Source organism: Callorhinus ursinus, unplaced genomic scaffold (assembly GCF_003265705.2).
Source record: "Callorhinus ursinus isolate GAN/ISIS: 27379988/994484 unplaced genomic scaffold, GSC_fseal_2.0 scaffold24, whole genome shotgun sequence".
NCBI lineage: Eukaryota > Metazoa > Chordata > Mammalia > Carnivora > Otariidae > Callorhinus > Callorhinus ursinus.
This window is the reverse complement of record NW_027397086.1, coordinates 17,895,199-17,917,475: the sequence shown is the minus strand read 5'-3', so window position 1 is coordinate 17,917,475 and position 22,277 is coordinate 17,895,199. Positions and strand designations below refer to the sequence as shown.

The 22,277-nt window shown below is 46.3% G+C and overlaps 1 protein-coding gene and 2 pseudogenes across 3 annotated transcripts in view; 1 reads left to right on the top strand and 2 right to left on the bottom strand.

The window, feature by feature from the left end:
- The window catches only part of SUSD1 (sushi domain containing 1), a 127,105-nt gene extending 123,245 nt beyond the window's left edge, over window positions 1–3,860 (bottom strand). For 2 of the 3 annotated variants that reach the window (XM_025888078.2, XM_025888080.2), the window contains exon 1: window positions 3,565–3,860. In XM_025888078.2, the coding sequence (XP_025743863.2) occupies window positions 3,565–3,670 (106 nt within the window). In that variant the 5' untranslated portion in view covers window positions 3,671–3,860. Of the gene's footprint in view, window positions 1–3,031; window positions 3,149–3,564 lie in introns of those variants that run through there. The other variant, XM_025888079.2, reaches the window with a different exon arrangement.
- A 5,542-nt stretch (window positions 3,861–9,402) lies between these two features.
- Window positions 9,403–10,967, top strand: LOC112836625 (double homeobox protein A-like; annotated as a pseudogene).
- A 6,418-nt stretch (window positions 10,968–17,385) lies between these two features.
- On the bottom strand, window positions 17,386–18,072 carry LOC112836693 (large ribosomal subunit protein uL13 pseudogene; annotated as a pseudogene).
- Window positions 18,073–22,277: the final 4,205 nt, after the last annotated feature.

Sequence of the window (22,277 nt, the reverse complement as noted above, 5' to 3'; positions counted from 1 at the left end):
AACCCCAACCGCTGTAGCAGCAAGACCCAAATGGTCAGGATTCACTCGCTCACAGCTGGCTTCCCTAATTGTTGCCCCCCCTTCGCACGTAGGACCAATCAGAGAGAGCCAGGTACACTCCCCCAGCCAATCACGTAGCATGTGGGCTGATGGGAGGCCACCTCCCGCTTCTCCAGCTTCTCCAGGCCAACAGCCTCCAGCCTCGCGCCGGGGGGCACACCGGAAGCCTTTCCCCTTTGATCCGCTATCAGGCTCTCCGAGTGATGCTGACTGACTCGCCTGCGACAGCAAACTCTATAAACCCTTGCCTGTTCCCATTTGGGTGCTCTTCCTTTCCTTTCATACCAAATTCCTAATCCAAGCCACAGCCCCCGACTCACATGAAGCTCTTAGTCTAGTAAACAACGACACTATGCAATATGTGTAATATGCAATCTGGCAGAAGCGTGCCGAGTAAGGGTCCCATATAAACACGTATGCGTGCTAGTGTATGCTAGTACGCATATAAATACGTGCGCATCCTACCAATCCGGTGCAGAAGCACGGGCGCCGAATCGCTGGTGCTGCAGGGAACTCGACAACTTCCCAGGAGGGAGGCCAACTGGGCTGGTTTTGAAATACGAAGAGCCCTCCCTAAGTAGACAGCTGTGGGGGAAAGGGAGGGGCAGTTCTTCTCCATTTTTCTTCCCTCCCCTCGCAGAGACTAAGCTTTCCCCCTTGTAGACCAATTTCGCTTTTGGACATGTTCCATTAAGTACCGCATTTATTTCTGCATTTTTAATGTCCCCGTCTCTACTGAATAATGCCCTTCACACTGCAGTGTGCTTGTGCTACTTTACCAAAACCACCATCCCACAAAAAGAAAAAAAAAAATTCTTGCCCAGACCTGGCCAGCCCAGCTGAATGCGATCTTGCCTTTGCTTCTAACTTCTTTCAAGAGTATCTTTAAGAGCCAACCAACATTTCTGCACTCACCAGAGCCCTCTGCATCTGGCTCTCACCCTCAGGGCTGCGCAAGCCCTGGCCCACGCTGAGCAGAGCCACCAAATCCAAAGTTTTTTTTCTCAGTCTCCACTCCCACAGCTCCCCTTCCTCTGGCTTCCCTGGACACTCGACTGGCCTAGTCGTTCTCCCCCCGTGTGGTCACTCTCTTTCTCCTGCAGGTGCACCTACCATAGAAAATGGGTCTTCCCCCAAAACCTGCCCTGGGTCTCCTTCCTCTTACCAACTTCAAGTTTTCAAGTGACCATCAAGTCTCCATCACTGGCACGCACCTCTTGTCCACAGTCTTAACTCCCTGTTGAGTTCACCTCTCCAGAAGCCCTAACATCACCTCAAATTCAGGATATCCAAAATGACTTCTCTTTCTTCCCAAATCTTTTTTTTTAAGATTTTATTTATTTATCTGAGAGAGAGAGAATGAGATAGAAAGCACGAGAGGGAAGAGGGTAGAGGGAGAAGCATACTCCCCGCTGAGCTGGGAGCCGGATGCGGGACGCGATCCTGGGACTCTGGGATCATGACCTGAGCCGAAGGCAGTCGCCTAACCAACTGAGCCACCCAGGCGCCCCTCTTTCTTCCCAAATCTTTTTCCTCCTCCTACACAACCATATATCCAACTCACCCAGGCCCCAAACCTTCATGTCCCCTTTCTCTTCTGTTCACTGGCACCTTAATGTCCGTTGTTAAGTCCTTCGGTTCCATTTCCTCATTATCTGCGTTCAATCCCCTTCTCCTGCTGCTATCTTTATGGTGGGCCCAGTCCTCAGAACTTGCAGGCCAGCTATTACAACTTCCTCAATGGTTCTAAGCCTCCGCGCATTCCCCACATTGTCCACTGGAAGGAAACCTGCCCTTAATAAAACCAGATTCTTCAAGGTTGTAAATGAAGAAAGAATGCCTACATAGGGAGAGGAGACTCTACTGGGCACCCCTGACTTCCATTTACCAAAATTCACCCAATAGCCTTTAGGTAGTTACTCTGTTCCACCATCTTAACCTGGTACTTCAATGGGACCGTATGGGACCGTTGCCTAGGCTAGAGAGCTTTAACACAGATTCTGAAATAGGTCCCAAGCATCTACAGGTTTCTTTGCACACTGCCGTGGGAGACCAAGTCAGGGAAGGAAGTTAGAAAGCCTACCAGAATATCTGATGTACAAAAATGGCCACCCCAGAAAGTTGAGCCAGCAAGAGAAACACCTACCAGTGGTGGTAAAAATCCAAAGATGAAAAGAATTTGAGGGAACAGGAGTCTGAGCCACAAAATCCACTCCCCCATCTCCCTACATGGAGGTTCCCTTCTACTTCAAGATGAATGATTTTACTAAGAAAGCTGGAAGGTTTCCTTACACCCACTTTTTATATCACTCCCTGTACAAAAGCCTGCAATGACTTCCAATGGCTTCCCACCACCCAGGAACAGCTAAGTCTAAATACCTTCTTCATCTGCCAAGCAAGGCATTCTGCCTTCTGGTTAATCCAATCTGCTTTTCCACTTCCATTTCCCACCCATCTCCTACATACCATAGGCCCCATGCTTTTACACCTCCATGTGCTTCCTCACACTGTCCCTTCTATGTGGAATCCATTCATTCTGCATATATTTATGGAGAGCTCACTGTCCCCTCTGCTATGAGCTGGGATGCCTTTTCCTCATCTTCCCATACCCAAATATTACCAAACCTGTTGGCCCAGTTCAAGAGTCATCTCATCCCTAATGCCTCCAGATTCACCAAGCTAGAATGAATCTTGCCCTCCTCGGACCACCTACACCTTCTCAGAGCACTTAGGGCATTCTGCCTTCTATTATGGTTACTTGGGTAAGTGGGTAAATGCCACCTCCCCTACATGTTTGAATCGTCTGTGTAACTCCCACCACCTGTGACATTGCCTAGAAATGGATGATTTGCTTGTCTGTCGCCTCCAGAACAGGAGCTCAGTGAGGGCCAGCGCGGCGACCTCGCATCCTGCACAGGAATTCAAGGACCATCTGTTGACTTGAATGACTTGATTAAGGAATGCTTTATACCTGTAATCTTCCTTGCACTTCTTTCTCACCCCATTAGCATCTGGTTCTTCATTTAGGAGAAAAGAATTAAAAGGTAGAAAGAAAATTGCTTCGGGTCAAGAATTTGTCGTGCAAAAGCCACAGCAGAGCCGGAAGCGTGACAGTGCAGCCGGAACGCCCTTCCGCGCCCTTCCGCGCCCTTCCACGCCCTTCCACGCCCTTCCACGCGGGGCGCGGCTCTCCCCCGGGGCTCCGGCTCGCGCCCACCCCCCGTCTCGCCCCAGGTCCCGGGCGCCGAGGGCGAGGCCGCCTGCGACAGGTTTCCCCCACCCACCCAACCCCAGCGGCCCGGGGCGGGGGCGGGGAGCCCCTCCTGCCTCCGTGCGCCCCGCCTTCCCGAGCCCCAACTGCCCGAGCGGGCCCCACCTGCGCTCCACGCCCGGGCTCCGCGCCGGCCCTGCCCGGGGGCGGGGAAGCGTCCCTGGCGCGCCCGGCGTCGTCGAGGGCCCAGCCGGGGCACCCAGCCGGCGCCCCCGCCCCCCGCCCGCACTCACCGTCGGCGCCCGGCGCTCGGCTCCCGCCGCTGGCCAGACCAAGCAGCAGCAGGAGCGGCAGCAGGCGGCGAGGCTGGTGGCCTGCGCCCCGGAGCCCCCGGCTCATGCCGCCGCCGCGTCCCTCCCGGCGCGCCCGCGACTCCTCCCGCGGCCCCGAGGCGCCGAGATAAGGCGGCGGGCGCCGCTGGGAGGGGGCCGGCCCGGCTGCTTCCGGCGCCGCGCTGGGGAGCGGAGGGCGCCGCGGGGTCCCGGGGAGGTGGCGAGGCGCGGGCCCTTCCTCCCCGCGTGTCCTGCGCTGCCCGCAAGACGCTCATTCGGTACGCGCCCCTCCCTCGCTCGTGCACCTGCTGCGCGCCGGGCACGCGGTGGCCCGGGGGACACGGCGGGCGGAGCGACAGGGTCCGGCATACTCGGCGCGGACGTTCTGCAAATAGGGACAGACATCCAGCACATAATGACATAGCTGACCCTAGAGTCCCGGACCGTGCCAGGACGAAACGTCCACCGTGCTGCAAGCATAAGAAACGATTGGGAGATCCGAGCCTCCCTGGGGCTCAGGGGGGCACCCCGGGTGGCAGAGGAAGAGGGGTGAGGGGCAGAGGAGCGGGAATCTGAGGAAAGAGTACTGGGGGTGAAGTGGCTGGTGCTCCAAGCTCAAGGTGAGAGGGCAAGAAGCCAACGGTCCAGTCCACCCAAGGGCGACAGACGACCAGGTGACCGGAATGCAGGGGGCGACGGAACTGTGGTGGGGGAGGAGCTGACAGGAGTTCTGCAGCACCGAGGACATTCAGCTTGGGGCTTCGGGAAGGCTCCTGGAGGAAGTAAGCTAAGACCCAGAGGATGCAAAAGGCGTGGGAGGGGAATCTAAGCGGTGAGAAGGGCTTATACAGAGAGACAGGACCCCGAGAGCGCAGTCTAGAAATGAGGAGGATCTCCTTAGAGTGGGAACAGATGGTTGGAGCGAGGCATTAAGCTGCAGAGATAAGGACGACCTCACAAACCAAGGAAAGGAGGTTGCCCAGAGGCTGTAACAGGGTTTACAGAGTGACCTCATCAGGAAAGGCTCCCGTGTCTGCTCTCTGGGATTGGGACTGGGGCTAGGGAGGCGGGAAGACCAGCCTGTGGCTGCTGCAGGAATCCAGGCGAGAGAGGACACGTCCAGGAGCAGGGCATTGGCAATGAGAAGTGGCAAATGAGAGCGGTATTGGGTGGAATCCACTGGGTTTTATGACCAGTAGAATGTGCACGAGAAAGAAAGAGAAATTAGATGTCACCTAAATTTCTGGTTTGGGCAGCTCGGTGGATGATGGTGGTGGAAGTCACTGAGATAGAGACCCAAAGGGACTATTTGCAAGTTGGGGTGTGGGGGGTAAGTTCCAGTTTTGAAGGCTTTGAGCTTGGCATGTGTGTCCAAGAGCAGGGCCCCCCTACTACTTCACCCATAGCCTCACTTGCTTTCTCTTTCCACCATGAGCCTGCCCTAAATCTAACCACCCGTGAACACACCCATATAAGGGCCAAACTTGTTGTGCAGCCTTAAAAAGAAGTTAAAAATAAACTGCCTCGACTCCTTTGCAGCAGGCTTTCTTGCTAATTATTTTTTCTTCAGCAAAGATAAGAGCCTGCTTTGGGGAGTAGCAGATGGGCAGTGGGGTTACAGGGGTCTGTCCTCTATAATTTGGACAAAGCTTTTGTTAAGCTCAATTCTTCATGCACTTTGAAACCATGTCATTGTTTCAACAAAAATACATTCGTTTAGGACATTGTTAAGCCAGCCTATACTTCTCTGCCGTGTCCCCTGCAGAGTAAAGCAGTAAGTTTAAATATATGTGTGTGTATACACATATTTTTTTAATTGGTGATATTGGGGGGAAATAGTCCAAAACTTGGAAATGGGCAAGCTTACTGGGTCTTTCCAGTGGGGTGCTGGGTGTTATAACCCTTCCGGGGGTTGTCTAATTCTATAGGATTGTGCACATTTGATGGACTTTTTATTAACGAAGCTATTTTACAGGCTCTGTGGGTAGGGATAGAAGATCACTTGCAGAAAATTGAGAGTGCAAAAGATTCTTGTCCATGGCAATGCAAATTAATTTTTCCTGTAGAGATAGAAATGATTCCTCCCACATGAAAATAAGATAAAACTAATACTAAGATTTTGTCTTATGATGTCAGCCAGTTTCACATTTAGCAAATTCATCTTATCTCACCTAACAGATAAATACATGTGTTTGTATAGTATATTCTTCAAATTTTCCTTGGAACTTGATATCTTACTAGTACTCCTTTGAAGTCAACAGCTTGCTGAGTCCCTCATGAATTAATTAGTTGAATAAAATCTTAAGTTTTCTTTTCATATTTGCATGAACCACATTTTTAATATTTTGAAAATTTTTCTATTAGCATAATCCATGTGACTCATATTCTACATTAGATTGTGTGACTCTCGTCATTTCTTTATACTGGCTCAGTATACTGGCGGACCTGAGCCGAAGGCAGACGCCCAACGACTGAGCCACCCAGGTGCCCCGTACACCAACATCTTCTTAAAGAGAATTTAGAGGGGCACCTGGGTGGCTCAGGTCATGATCTCAGGGTCCTGAGATCAAGCCCCACATCAGGCACCCTGCTCCGCGGGAAGCCTGCTTCTCCCTCTCCCACTGCCCCTGCTTGTGTTCCTGCTCTCGCTATCTCTCTCTCTCTGTCAAATAAATAAATAAAATCTTAAAAAAAAAAAAGAATTTAGAGAGCTCTTTTTGTCCATATCTAGATTTCAGTGACTTCATCAAAAACTTTTGACTTTTAGTTTCAAGATGGCATTGTAACCCCTGAAAGTTCTCTCTTTCAGTAAAGTGGCCAAAGATACACACACACACACACACACACACACACACACACACAATTAAATATGCAACAGTGCTTTCAAACAAAAAAGGATGACATCAGTGAACCAGATAGCTTTGAGGACTGTATTAGGTTACATTTGCCACATGTCCTCCACAAAAACATCCACCAAAAGAGACAGGAAGTAGAGCGAAGAAAAAAAAAAACAACATGCAATTTAAATTTTTTTAAAATTATATGTACACTTCAAATTATTATTTGTACATATTAACATAATGTGCAGATTTTATAATGTTTTAAAATTTAATTCAGAACCACTATGTAAGAATTGTTGAAAAAATGCAAAATACACTTCTTACCAATTCAAAGCATTTTATTTTGCTCATCTGTGTACATCTTATTCATTACCATCAGCTCCTTCTTCAGGCTTCAGGATATCCAAATACCAGTTTCCTGGCTCTCCAAAAAAACCCTGTAAATTTCCACACTTAAAAAAAAATCATTTTGGGGGGCACCTTGGTGGCTCAGTCGGTTAAGCACCCAACTCTTGATTTTGGCTCAGGTCATAATCACAGGGTCATGAGACTGAGCCCCATGTGGGACTCCTTGCTGGGCATGGAACTTGCTTAAGATTCTCTCTCTCTCTCTCTCCCCTACCCCCACCCTGCTTATGCTCTCTCTCTCTAAAAAATAAATAAATAATAAAAATTTTAAAAATAAAAATTAAAGCTTTTAAATCATTTTATTTTTTATTTTCTAAAAATTTTATTTTTAATCTCTATACCCAATGTGGGGCTCGAACTCACAACCCCGAAATCAAAAGTCACATGCTCTACTGACTGAGCCAGCCAGGTGCCCCTAAAGAAATCATTTTAAACTTCATTTTTCCAAAAATTTTTTAGAAGGACGCCTGGGTGGCTTAGTCAGCTGAGCATCTGGCTCTTTATTTCAGCTCAGGTCATGATCTCAGGCTCCTGAGATAGAGAGCCCCAAGTTGGGCTCCACACTGGGCGTGGAGTCGACTTGAGATTCTCTCTCTCCCTCTGCCCCTCTCCACCACTTACTTGTGAGTACGTGCATGTGCTCTCTCTCTATAAATAAACAAATAAAATTTTTATAAGTTTTTTATAGTAATTTACTCATCAGAGGGCCTTCATATAGTTAAACAAAATGTTTAAATCACAACTAAAATATTGAGATTACTGACCAATATCTGAAGTGTTCTTAAGGGACCTCAAACCAGTATACAAGATGAAGGGAGTTTCTGAAAGAGACTCCTTCCACAACAAAATTATTCTACCCTTTGGAAGCACAGGAAAGAAGTTTCTGTGCGTTCTCAGACTGCTAATTTGTTCCTGGCTCCTTCATCAAAATTAAGAAATATTGAAGTCTATTTTAATGTGTCTTGCTGCCCAGTTGAAACATTCAAGGAAAACTTGTATGCTTGACAACTTGTATATTCCTAGCATCATTGTTCACAAACACCAAAGGTTTGAAACAACCCAAATATCCATTGACTGCACAAATGGAGAAACAAAATGTGGTAGAGCCGTTCAATGGAATATTGTTCGGCCTTAAAAAGGAAGAAAATTCTGACTTATGCCTCAGTGTGGAAGAACCTTGATGGCATTGCACCAAGTGAAATAAGCCAGTTTTTTTTTTTTAATTTACTTGTTTGAGAGAGAGAGAGAGCACACGCGAGAACACAAGGAGGGTGAGCGGCGGCAGAAGGAGAGGGAGAAGCAGGCTCCCCGCTGAGCAAGGAGCCTGATGCAGGACTTGATCCCAGGACCCTAGGATCATGACCTGAGCCAAAGGCAGACGCTTAACCGACTGAGCCACCCCGGCATCCCAATAGGCCAGTTTTAAAAGGATAAATATTGTATGATTTCATTCATATGAGGTACTTAGAGTAGTCAAATTCATAGAGGCCGCAAAAAGAGGCCGCATGGGGGTAGAGGGGAAGGGGGAGTTAGTGTTTCAGGGGTAGAGCGTTTCGGCTTTATAAGATGAAAAAAGTTCTGTGGACGGATGGTGGTGATGGTTGCACAACCACGTGAATGTACTTAACGCCACTGAACGCTACACTACATTTAAAAAGGGTTAAAATCTTTTTTTAAAAAAAGTCAATGACAAAAAAATTTGAGGTGCCAATTTTTATTTTTATTTTACCAGACAAGCATTAACGTGTAGGACTTTCCATATCATTTTTGGATCCTGGTGACTCTATCTGGGATTAGAATTGTAGGAAAGGTCCCTTGGAAAGCCCCATCCCCCAGTCCCTGAGAAGGGAGAGGATGATCCCAAGAGAGCCCCGAGTGGGCTCTGGGGCAGCCAGGGGTGTGGGAAGGAGGAAGACACAAGGGAGTAGAAGGTGAATACCGGTCTACTCTCTCTAGGGTTTTTCCTCAGGCTGCCCTTTGCTATGTCTGCTTCCAATGTCAAGTTTGGAGTTTGCCCAGTGGGTGCCCATCTGGGTACTAGCCCAGAAGGAGAAGGGGACAAGGAGGCTGGGTACCAAATACTCTGGAACTCTTCTGGAAAAAAAAAAAAAATCCCTTGCTTGATCATGACGCTACTGAGCAGAAATGATGTACTGTTTTTCCCAGAGTCTGGCTTGGGAATACCACTAGCACATTTGCAAATGTTAATTGCTTATATGTGGCATTTCAGGAATGGTTTGAATATCGCATTGTAATGAGTTTGATATACTCTGGTGTTAAACTTATTGCTTGAAGTTTGCATGAACAGGAATGATTTTAACGTTTGAAGACTTTGTTAAAAAGAAAACCACACAGGGCGCCTGGGTGGCTCAGTTGGTTAAGCGACTGCCTTCGGCTCAGGTCATGATCCTGGAGTCCCAGGATCGAGTCCCACATGCGGCTGGCTCCCTGCTCGGCGGGGAGTCTGCTTCTCCCTCTGACCCTCTTCCCTCTTGTGCTCTGTCTCATTCTCTCTCTCTAATAAATAAATAAAATCTTAAAAAAAAAAAAAAAGAAAAACACACAGACTTCAGAACTCTCTTCCAACATGGCCCAAGACAACTCTCCAAACAAGACCATAACAATGAATCAGAGACGCAGCCGCACCAAATTCACAGAAGATCAATTGAAAATCCTCATCAAGGCATTTGACCAAAATCCTTACCCAGGTTATGCTACCAAAGACTTGCTTTAGAAATCAACACTGATGAGTCCAGAATCCAGATATGGTTTCAGAATCGAAGAGCTAGGCACCAGTGCCAGAAAAAATCAGAACCCGATGAGGACTTAGAATCAAGTCAAGACCAAGATCACTCTGAAGAGGAGATTCAAAGTAGGGAAGACAGACGGTGTCGTACCAGCTATACTTCTTCACAATTACACACCCTCATCGGGGCATTTATGAACAACCCTTATCCTGGCATCGATACCAGAGAGCAACTTGCTAAAGAAATTGGCATTCCAGAGTCAAGAGTCCAAAAAGCAACCAATGAAGATGCAAGGGATGCAGCAGAAGGTTGGAAGAAGGCAACAGTATTATCCAGGTTCCACCCAAAGATTTGGTTTCAAAATCGGAGATCCAGATTCCATGTCCAGAGAAAAAGAGAACCTGATGATCAAGACTCAGCACAGAGACAAGACCAGGAACAGGATCTCTGGGATGCGAGAGTTCAAGACAACTGTTTTCCCAATAAACTATTGGGCCTTTTCAGACCCAACAAACCCACTAGCTGTCTCTGTGGAAGCCTGGACTCAAGGTCAACTGATACAGTCCCAGCCCATGAACAAGGAAGGCCCTGCATTTCTTATTCAAGAAAATGAGCCCAAGACCCCATCCAGCTTATACCAGCTGCCCTAAATTGCTTCCCCTTGTCCTGACATCAGGGGCTGGGTTTTGCTTTGTTCTGGTGTTGTCTTTACCCACAAATGAATATGGGATGTATGTTACATATAGGTTTGCTCATTATGCACACTCCGTCTTTACTCATGAAAAGTCATGCTCCCCCACTCTCTTCATCAATATGCATGTAGCCTCAACTCCTTTGATTATAAAAAACTTGTTCTCTCCCCCTTCCGGAAGGCGGGTTTGAAGCTCCCTCCCACCACCTTGTCTCCTCATCTGGCTGCCTCTTGAATAAACCCTTTCCTTGCTGCAAAAAAAAAAAAAAAAAAAAAAAAACCACATGCCCAAAATGGTGTCGCTTAGGCCAAATTCCCAAATGGGGGCTCAATACCTAATCTAATTGCAGTTTCAACCTCCCCAGAAATGTAGTTTTAACCAGTCCATCAGGAATTTTCCCAGGAGAGCCAAAGAGTCTATCACCTGAGCCCTTATCTCCAAAGGAAGAGGAGATAATCTGCATGATAAGACCCCTTGCTCTTCCCCCTAAGGGAAAGCGACCTTGCCAGGAACAATCCTGTTCTGCTACTAATAACTTTCTTGCCCCATCCTCCTTCCCATAAAATCCTTCCCTTTTGTGCAACTCTTCAGAGTTCTTCTCAGCTTGCTAGATGGGATGCTGCCCAATTCATGACTCGTTTAATAAAGCCAATTAAATCTTCAAATTTACTTGGGTGAATTTTGTTTCACACTTCCAAGTATGCTGATTGAAAAACTGTTTGAAACAGATGAAAGTGAGTCCCTTTAAAACACCCCACTGCACGTTCACACACAGCCACCCCTCCCCAGCTGACATCACATCTGAGAACACCACAAGCCACCTGAAAGGAGCCACACTGACCCTCCCAGAACAGAGGTGTCCTCTCAAGCACATTTGTCAAGACTGGTAACAGGGACCTGGCTCTGTGGAGAAATGCCTTGCCGATGACTGTCTCTAAGCCAAGCAGAGATAGATGGACTTCTCATTCTTGGAGGCTCAGTGGCGCTCAGACCCGTGTGAGAAACAGTAGGATTATTCTGCCTTCTGTAACCCGTCTCTGCCTCCCCCCAAACACGCACACAAACCACACACCCGGCCTGAAGTTAGTCTGGGGAACGAACGTGGGTAGCAAATATGCTGCACATGGCCGGCGCTCGAACCCGTTGTTCTCAGACCAGCAAAACGAACGGGGTGGGAAGGGTGGCTCAGTACAGCAGGGAGGAACCCCCGCACAGCAGTGCCCTTCCTCCCCATCTCCCCCCCAACCCCCACCCCCCGGCACGTGCTCTCCGATGGGACTCAGACACCCGGTGATCGCACCAGCAGACGCTGGAGGAGCAGGTGTGCATTCGGGAACAAACTCCGGACACCTGACAGACCGACGTTCAGGTTCCAGCGGGCACGATATTCGCCCGTCTGTCCCCTGACCTCAAGAGGTGGGGCAGCACCAAGGGAGACTGGGTGTCTGTCACACACACACACACACACACACACACACACACACGCACCCAGTCACCTGCCCCACTTGAGGAATTTTCAGCTGTGGGCCTGTTTGTTCCACAAAACCTGAAAGGAAGCCTGCTGACGGCCCATTTCCGGACCCAGGATCAGCCCAGGACCCCAGGCAGCCACCCACAGCCCTAAGCAGACTGGGGGGGGGGGCACACCCAGCAGTGACGGACACGGTTGCTGAGGAAGCCCACAACAGACGGTGTGTGATAAAGACCAGCTGACGGTGAGCCCCGGATCCCTGATCTTGGCAAATAGTGCCATCTTCAAAATGGGAACACTTTATTCGATTATTTTGCAGTGGACTTTGCTACGAGTTTTGCTGGTTTCTTTGTTTATGGCTGGGTTGTTTTTTGAGGGTTTTTTTTTTTTTTTTGTCGTATGTTTCCCTCTTCCCCCCCGCCCCCACCCCCTCCTTAAACTTCTTCTGGTAGGTCGTTGAGTATCGCCTTCAGAAAGTTTTCCTGGATGGTAAACTTTCTGAATCTTTGCATGTCTAAATATGTCCTGATTTTGCTTTCATAATGTAATTATAAACTAACTAGGTGTAGAATTCTGAATTCAAAATACTTAAAAGATAGTTTAGTGGGGTCTGGAATTTTCCCTCAAAATTTAGCCTTCTCACGATAGCGTTGCAGAGAACCCCAGGCCAGTTTGGTTATCAACTCCTTCCACGTGGTGTGTCTCCCTGACCCCCGCTGCAAGCTTTGGGGATGTCCTCTTTCCCCTTGGAATTCAGAAATTTCATGAGGATGTAGTTTCCCATTATTCTTGCCCAGCACTCATTGAACCCTTTCAATTTGTAGATTTGAGCCTTTCTTCAGCAGAGACTTTTTTTTTTCTTTTGGTTCTTTGATTATTTCATTCTCTCAGTTCTTTTTATGTATATCCCTTCTGGAATTTATGGTAGGCAATTTCTAAAAATGTGCCTCTAGCCTCCATGACCCCGTATTTATCTTCCCTTCCTCTTCTTCAGCTTTATCCACTGAATGTGGGAGACCACTCTAATTCACTAATTCCACCTGAGACTACCCTAATTCACCCTGTTCACTAATTTGACCTTCGTCCATACCTAATTCTGCTCTTCAGTCCATCTGTTGAATTTTTTTTTTTTAAGATTTTATTTATTTATTTGACAGAGAGACACAGCGAGAGAGGGAACACAAGCAGGGGGAGTGGGAGAGGGAGAAGCAGGCTTCCCGTGGAGCAGGGACCCCGATGCGGGGCTCGATCCCAGGACCCCGGGATCATGACCGGAGCTGAAGGCAGACGCTTAACGACTGAGCCACCCAGGCGCCCCAGAATTTTTTTTTTTAAGTAGGCTCCTCACCCAGTGTGGGTCTTGAACTCACAACCACCGAAATCAAGAGTCAGACACTCCACCAACTGAGCCAGCTAGGTGTCCCTGTTGAAATATTTTTTTATTTCAGCCATCATGCTTTTGATTTCTAAAAACTCTGTTTCTTTTTCTGGAATGGTTTCTATTTCTACAGATGTGATAACTTCTTTAATTCCCCCAAGTATACCAGCTATCGTATTTTAAAATTCTTTTCTTTTCTGATTAACTCTGTTTTATCAGGAGGTTGTTCGTTTCCTTGTAGTTTGATGACTCTTCTGCTGGTTTTCTCAGTTGTTTCATGATTTTTTTAAAGGATTTTATTTATTTATTTGAGAGAGAGCAAGGGGACGTGCAAAGGGAGAGGGACAGAATCTCAAGCAGATTCTGCACTGAGTGCAGAGCCCAACATAGGGCTAAAACTCAGAACCCTGAGATCGTGACCTGAGCCAAAACCAAGAGTCAGATGCTTAACCAACTGAGCCATCCAGGTGCCCCTGTTTAATGATTTTTGACTGTTATTTTTTCCATGGGAGTCTTGTCTGTTTTAGAAGTTTGGATATATTTCCACTGCCTAGGTGAGAATCTCTGCTTTCTTTCTTTTTTTTTTTTCTTTTAAGTTTTATTTTGGTGGGGGGGCCCCTGGGTGGCTCAGTCAGTTGAGCGCAGACTCTTGATTTCCACTCAGGTCATGATCTGAGGGTCGTTGGATGGAGCCCTGCATTGGGCTCCACGCTCAGCAGGGAATCTGCTTGAGATTCTCTCCCTCTCCCTCTGTCCCCCCGAATCAAGCTCTCTCTCTCTAAAATAAATAAATAAATCTTTTTTTTTCCAGTTATTTTTTGAAGTAGGCTCCACGCTCAACATGGAGCTTGAACTCACAACCCCAAGATCAAGAGTCACAGGCTCTACCAACTGAGCCCGCCAGGCACCTGAGAATTTTGCTTTGGAGTCTTTCCAGAGTTCTAATTAGAAAGTTCACTTTTTTGGAGATCCTCTCTCTCTGCGTTCATGGGGTTGCAGGTGCATTGGCTCCTTCATGTTTTTATTCATCTGATCACATCTGCTTTATATTTCCCACAAATCATCTCTGTGTTGGCACTCGTAATTCCCTGCCAGGATTTTCAGTACTATTTTCAAATGATTCCTTCCCGCCCCACCCCCCAGTTTAAAAAATTGACGTCCAATTTACATTTAGTGAAATACGCGTATATTAAGTTTGCATTTCTACTTCTAAAGTCCCCCTATAAGTTACGTTTTGCCCTTACTTGTATGTCTTTCCCACAGGCTTTAAGTTGCTCAAGGGCATGGCAAGTGCCGTGTTAACCAGCTATCCATCCCTGTATCTGGCAAACTCCTGGTACCTCGTAAACGTTCGACATATTTGGGGAAGGAAGGAAGGAAAGAGGGAGTGGAGTCAGTCACTGTCCTAGGTTGCCAGTGGGTGTTAATATTTGGCTCAGCGGCACATCCTTGGAGCAGGCCAATGTGGAAAACCTGCAGATCACTCATCTCCCGACATGTCCAATTTCCTGTTCATTCAAGGGCTCCGTGGTTCCTAGATGATATATCCCCAGGTGACTGTCTCCTGAACTGTCTCCAGGACTCTGATGACACCTCACATTCTACTGACTTGCTCATACAGTCGTTTTAAAAATGGGTCTGAGCAAGAAACTTTGAATCTGTGCCAAAGGCGGTAATGGCAAAGAAAGCATGTATTAGCCAGTTCAAAAGATTTCTTATGCTTTGATTTTCCCTGGCAGGTTTTTGGAATCAACACTATGCACTCACAGGTAATTTTTAAATCAAATTATTCTTTCTCATCATGGTAGCTACTTCTGAAACTCAGTTTGCCAATATCAGCCACAATGTTGGGCTGACGGGCCAGAAATCTTAGATGCTCACATGTCGTGTGAGGTTGGCACACATCACCTCAATCGTATTCGCTCCGCCTGCCCAAACAGGCTAGCTTACCGACTCCCCGGTCCCTCTCCTTCATAGCCCTGCTGTGGACCATCTAGGAGTCTTTTGGTTCAAGTGACTTAAAATGATCCAGAATGTTGAAAGCAGAACTGGAGTTCATTGGCTCCCATAACCTAAAAGAGTCATTGACAGATCGGACAGAAGATGGGACTTCGCCAAACTCATACGGGGCCCCAGAAACCCAGTTTTTCCTCTTGGCTCTGCTCGCTCCTGCCTCAGGTTTTCCCCTGACAATTACAACATGGTCCCCGCAGTGGCCGTTCTTATATCCTCCCAGCTTCAAACTCAGTGGATGGAGAAAGCTTCTCATCCCCAAGAGGGACACAAAAGCCTTGAGGCTGTTTATCCCTGGAGACAAGCGCCCATAGCTAAGCCAACCACCCCACTGCCAGATAATAGGGCCAATAATGAGCCGAGAGCACCCCCCGGCTCACCCCGAAGTGTGAGTGTGGGGTCAGCCTCCTCCAAATCCCAAAGACCCAACTGGAGAGGAGTGGTTCCTGATGGAAACACAGAACAACATTTTATCAGAAGGATAAAGGGTGCAAGGCACAAAAACAGCAGGTGTGATATAGCTTATGAGCATACTGGCTCATAAGAGTCCCTCTCTTCTCATTTAGTGAAAATGCATTTCCACAAATCCTAACTCATTTGACCTGGCCTCCCTCTCCATGTGATGTTCTAGGATGTGGCTTTGCATCTCTTATCATTCTCAGTAACTCCTTTTGGTTTTGTTGTTTTATTTTTGTATTTTTATTTTTTTAAAAGATTTTATTTATTTATTTGAGAGAGAGAGAGCACAAGCAGGGGGCAGGGAGAGGGAGAAGCAGGCTCCCCGATGAGCAGGGAGCCCCACAAAGGGCTCAATCCCAGGACCCTGGGATCATGACTGAGCCAAAGGCGGACACTTAACTGACTGAGCCACCCAGGCGCCCCGGTTTTGTTGTTTTATTTATTTTGAAGTAGGATCCATGCCCGACGTGGTGCTTCAACTCAGGACCCTGAGATCAAGAGTCACACTCTCTACTGATTGAGCCAGCCAAGCCCCCCTGTTGTTGTTGTTCTAAACTCTATCTACCTAAGGTGTTATTTATATCCAGGACTGAACACAATATTCTGGGAATAGTCTGACTTAGTGTAGAAACAAGTGGATCTTTCCCCCAGGTGCTGATAGTAAACCCTTGTAATACACTCAAATTTTATATAATTCAGGTGTATAACCTTTAATGCACACCCATATACTTTACCTTGTTAGATGCAGTCTATGGCATGTATTTTAGAACGTGAGGATTCCAGAATACACTATCAATGGCTTTCTGAAGACCAACTCTCCACCCCACCCCCCTCCAGGAATAATGAACCTGAAGTCACCCTCCGGCTAGCTCCCAGGACCTCTTTAGGGTGGTTTAAAAGGGGAGGTACTGGGCAAGGAGACTCCATGGCCTCCTTAAGCCACACACTACAGTTGTAACCTCTGCAAAGATGTAGGAAGGACTGTGGCTTATACGCCAACCTAGCTTTCCAGAAGTATTTCTGTCTGGCTTGGGGCGCCTGGGTGGCTCAGATGGTTAAGCGTCTGCCTTCGGCTCAGGTCATGATCCCAGGGTCCTGGGATCGAGTCCCGCATCAGGCTCCCTGCTCCTTGGGAGCCTGCTTCTCCCTCTGCTTCTCTCTCTCTCTCTGTCTCTCATGAATAAATAAATAGAATCTTAAAAAAAAAAAAAAGAAGAAGTATTTCTGTCTGGCTTAAAGAAAGACCTATGGGGCCTCAAAAAGGGGGCTTCTGGCTGCCAAGATTAGGAAAGATATTAAGAAGGAGGTCTTCAAGCAAGACCCTAAAATATGGGTAGGTTTTCAACAGGTGAAAATTGGAACCCAAAAGGGAACATGAGATAGACAGAAAAGGGCTTTTCTCTGAAAAATGCGCACATAAAGAAATTTGCTAAGGGATGGAGGTGTCTGATTTGCCATAGACACAGAAAAGAAAGTCAGAAATTAAAATCAAGCTAAAAGGAAAATCCTGCTTGCCCCGAGCCCTAAGCCTTCATTCTCTCAAAGAGCTTCCCTAGGAAATGTTCCAAGCCAGGATGCTCTTTAATTATAGTAAGAGGAGCCTACATCCTGAACCCTGTTTTTCAGAGGGTCCTGCATGTTACAATCATATTCTTAAAAATTATTTTTTTAAATATATTTTTAGGTAATCTCTTACCTAAAAGTTGCTCCAACTTGCAACCCTGAGATGAAGAGTTGCGTGCTCTACCGACTGAGCCAGCCAGGTGCCCCCAAAATTAATTTATTAATGCACAAAATAGCATTTTCATCATCTGATCATAAAAGCAATGTAGGTGAATTACGGAACCTTTTTTAAATTTTATTTTGAGGAATAAACAGTCTTTATCAGGCTCGGATCAGGAGGCTGAGAGTCTTGAGGACCTCCGTGTATTTGTTAATTTTCTTCTCAACGTTGTTTTAGGACTGTCTCACTAGCCACTAGCCTTGCAAGCTGTTCTTCCTTCAGGCAATGGGTCTTGGCCTTCTTCCTCTTTTGGGGAATGGCTGTCACTGCCTGCTTCTTCCAGCCAGCCGCAGAGCCAGGTGATGGGTTCAGGCAAACTTTCCTGTAGGCTGCCGACGTACAACCTTGAGGTCAACAGGAACCCCCCTCTGCTTCTTCTTGTCATGGGGCAGTGGGGCCCATCGAACACCTTGGGGTACTTAGGGCAGCCTGGCCTCACACCTTCATAAAGCATGGCTGGGGGCAGCCACAAGATGGGCTGGCGGTCATCCTCCTACAGAAGAAAGCCAGGTACTTTAATTTCTTTCTGTAGAAATTGCCAGAAATGCTGATGCCCTCACAGCACATGACCATTACCTCCTGGCCCAGTGGTACCTATTTGGCCACGGTGGCTATCAGGTTGCCCTGGGAGATGCCTGGGCCACTGAGCACCAGGATCCACCCTCTGCCATCTTCCATGGTCTCCTGGGAAAGTGGAATGTTTTAATACAGAAAAATTATAAGGAAGAAAAAAGAAAGATTGGGCATAAACATTAAAATTGATTTCTCCAAAGCCACAGATGTGCGCTCTCACACAGGATTCTACTCTTAGCGTTGGCAGAATCCCCCTGTAAGTCTAAACATCCATCCCATGATCGACCCCATCAGACTCAGGAAACGTTTCTCCATTTCTCTTGCCCCACATTCTTGAAACAAGAGGCAGCAGCTTCCAAATGTCCTGAAAGTTTATCACTGTATCCTTGCTGGCATAAGAGGAGACACCTCACACTAGAGGAAGGGTTGGAAACGGAAAGTACATAAAAAAAGAGAGAAGACAGATTAATTAAATTATTAAATCCTTTCTCTGGGATGGTACAAATGTAACAGACCCTGGTGTGATGAAGTACACTTCCCAGAGTGCTGAGTGTCCATATTCTGTTTTCCTTCATGTTTTATCCAATTCATGGCTCTAAAGGTACTCACAAATTTGCACAGTTTTTGCAACCATGCTCATTGAGAAAACTTTTGCAACATTAACAGTTCATCTGACTTTTAAATTTGCAAATAGAGAGGTCTAGATCTAATGCAGACGAAGCATGATACCAGTTCTTTATGTTGGCACCAAAATGAATATTAAAGGCTAGAATCGTGAATATCACGTTAATCGTGATAGTTAATCGTGAATAGTATTAAATTCTACTAAATAGTAGAATTTAATAAGATTTAATCAAATCTTTAAAAATTAAAAGTCCACTTTACGTGATTTTGACTTAAAATATTGATATTGACTAATCATAATTTGAATTTGAATTTTAACAGAGGATTTTGAACAGTTTAGAAGACAACTTATTGAAGATGTACTAAAATAATTGAAGATTTTCATTTTAATTGTGATCTACCGTTTTTGATAAAATATATTCAAATTGTGTACCCTGCAAACACAATTAAAATAGATTTTTAATCCTACAGGATTCAATCTGGTCCACCACCTGTTTTTGTTTTGTAAATAAAGTTTTATTGGAACACAGCTATGCTGCTCATCATTTACATGTTGTCCATGGCTGCTTTCATATACCAGTGACAGAGCTGAGAGTTTTCACAGAAACCATATGGCCCACAAAACCTAAAATTTTTACTATCTAGTCTTTCATAGAAAAAGTTTGCCAACCTCTGCTTTGGATGATTACTGCCAGGGGAATACAAATTATGTGAAAATCTTTAATATGTCAACATAATTTGGCTGAGATAAATTTTAAAAATTTATGGGAAATCTATATATATATGTATTATAAATTATGAATGTCTTTATTTTATTACTTATCCAAGTATCACTGGCTTCTCAACAGAACACCCAGACATGTGCCATAAGTGGGAAAGTCATCTTTAATAGCCTGCCAACTTTCAGCTGTGTAAAATTCAGAGCTTTTCACATATTTTTCTATTTTGTATTTAGGAAGGTATGTTTTTCAACATGAGGTATGTTTATTCTTGCCCTGGGCTCTGCAGATATAAGGGGTAGGCCTGCCAGTGTGGGCTCTGAAACATGCCCATGTTCTGCCATATTGAAGGCTGAGCCTGAATGCTGGAGCTTTGGAGACGGACCCTTGTGCCTTTGATGGGGGTTTTTATGGAGGGCACGATCCCAGAACATTAGCACACCTCGCCCTGTGCCCTGCTCCAGGTTGGGTTGGAGCCAACCTGGCCACTAAGATGTTTGGACAGACTCAGTGCCCGGAAGGACTCTTCCCTCTGCAATTGACCAGATGGGACCAGCTTTGACCCTAGAAGCCCGTGTGAGTTTCCAGGCCAGGTGTGTGGGAGCCTTTGGCGTAGGGAAGAGCTCCTGAGGGCACGGACAGTTCTCCCACCCGCACAGAAAGCCCGGCATTTCCTCCAACAGCTATGGTCTTGTGGCCACTGCCTAAGTTCTTCCCTGCCTGCCCCAGCAAGGGCTCTTGGTGCCCGTGGGGGCTGTGTAGCTCAAAACATGAGATTGATGCTTAGGGCCCATCCATCCCTGCTGCTCGGAGGGGCAACCATTCACAAAATGTTGGCAAACTTTTCCTTAACTATGGCCAGATTTAGCAAATAAGAATGTAGGATGCTCAATCAGAGAAAGACATGTATCATATGACCTCACTGATATGAGGAATTCTTTTTTTTTAAAGATTTTATTTATTTATTTGACAGAGAGAGACACAGCGAGAGAGGGAACAGAAGCAGGGGGAGTGGGAGAGGGAGAAGCAGGCTTCCCACTGAGCAGGGAGCCGGACGTGGGGCTCAATCCCAGGACCCCGGGATCATGACCTGAGCTGAAGGCAGATGCTTAACGACTGAGCCACCCAGGCGCCCCTGATATGAGGAATTCTTAATCACAGGAAACAAACTGAGGGTTGCTGGAGTGGAGGGGGGTGGGAGGGATGGGGTGGCTGGGTGATAGACATTGGGGAGGGTATGTGCTATGGTGAGCGCTGTGAATTGTGCAAGACTCTTGAATCACAGACCTGTACCTCTGAAACAAATAATACATTATATGTTAAAGAAAAAAAAGAAGAAGAAGAAGAAGATAGCAGGAAGGGAAGAATGAAGGGGGGGAAATCGGAGGGGGAGACCAACCATGAGAGACTATGGACTCTGAGAAACAAACTGAGCGTTCTAGAGGGGAGGGGTGTGGGGGGATGGGTTAGCCTGGTGATGGGTATTAAAGAGGGCACGTTCTGCATGGAGCATTGGGTGTTATATGCAAACAATGAATCATGGAACACTACATCAAAAACTAATGATATAATGTATGGTGATTAACATAACATTAAAAAAAAGAATGTAGGATGCCCAGTTAGATTTGAATTTCAAATAAACGACAGATGCTGTTTCAGGATAAGTATATCCCATGCAATAATACTGTGTATTTTAAGTATGTTCCATGTGTCACCTCTCAGACAAGGCATTTAAGAACTGGGACATGTTAAGAGTCATTGCTCTTACACTGCTAAGGAGACTTTGCAGGTTATGTGTTTTAGATGATAAAGTAAGATGTGTTTAGATGATAAGATGATGGCTGCCCAGCTCGTAGACATGAACTTGTATTCATCGCTGGAAAGCCGTGAATTTTTAAGGTTTATCTGTTACCACAGCATCATCTAGACCTTCCTGAGTATTGTATCATTCAAGACGCTGCCCAGATGTCACTCTGGCTCCTTCCTCTTCCATTGTGCTCCTCTTATCTTTTACGAACCCCTTTTCACAATGCTTTTTTTTTTTTTAGATTTTTAAAAATTTATTTATTTGAGAGAGAGAGTACACAAGCAGGGGGAGCAGCAGAAGGAGAGGGAGAAGCAGGCTCCCCGCTGAGCAGGGAGCCCAATGCGGGGCTCGGTCCCAGGACCCCAGGATCACAACCTGAGCCGAAGGCAGACGCTTAACCCACTGAAGCACCCAGGCACCCCACTTACAATGCTTACTAAATGCCTGCTTAGTTATCTCTCTCCCTCTCAGCAGGCGCAAGAGCCTTGCCTTATTGGACTTTGTGACCCCAGGACCTCACATAGGAAGTACTTTAGAGTGTGCTGAATGAACAAATGGCCAATAATCTCCCGAGACGTTAGAGCCAGGAGTTATCTTCAAATTCGCCTTGGTATCACGAAGGACGGTACCTCTTTAGGTTTATCTCCATTATTCCTCAAATAAAGGACTGACTCTCTTTAAATAGGTCTGCAATCTTGGGGAATTCAATTACACATAGCGGTATTATTTATACAGTGACCAGTAATCAGAAAAGCAAGAGATTATGGGTGACGACATTCATTCTTAGTCACAAATTAAAAGAGAAACACGACAACGACATTTCCACTGGGAGAGAAAAGGTCACCTGGCATTCAGAAGCCCTAATTGCCAAGCTGTGTTTTACGTTCTCATCATGTATACTTTCTGGAGATGTCATTGCTACGGATGCAAGAAAGGCTGGGGTCCCTTGTTTATTTCCCTAAATACTTATTACCGCTAGATCAGAGATTCTCAACCAGGAAGTGGGAAGGGTGCACGCCTATCAGAATCTCAGAATGGGGGAAAACAACAAATATTTTGATTCTATTTTATTTTTTTTAAAGATTTTTAAAATTTATTTATTTGACAGAGAGAGAGCAAGAGAGGGAACACAAGCAGGGGGAGTGGGAGAGGGAGAAGCA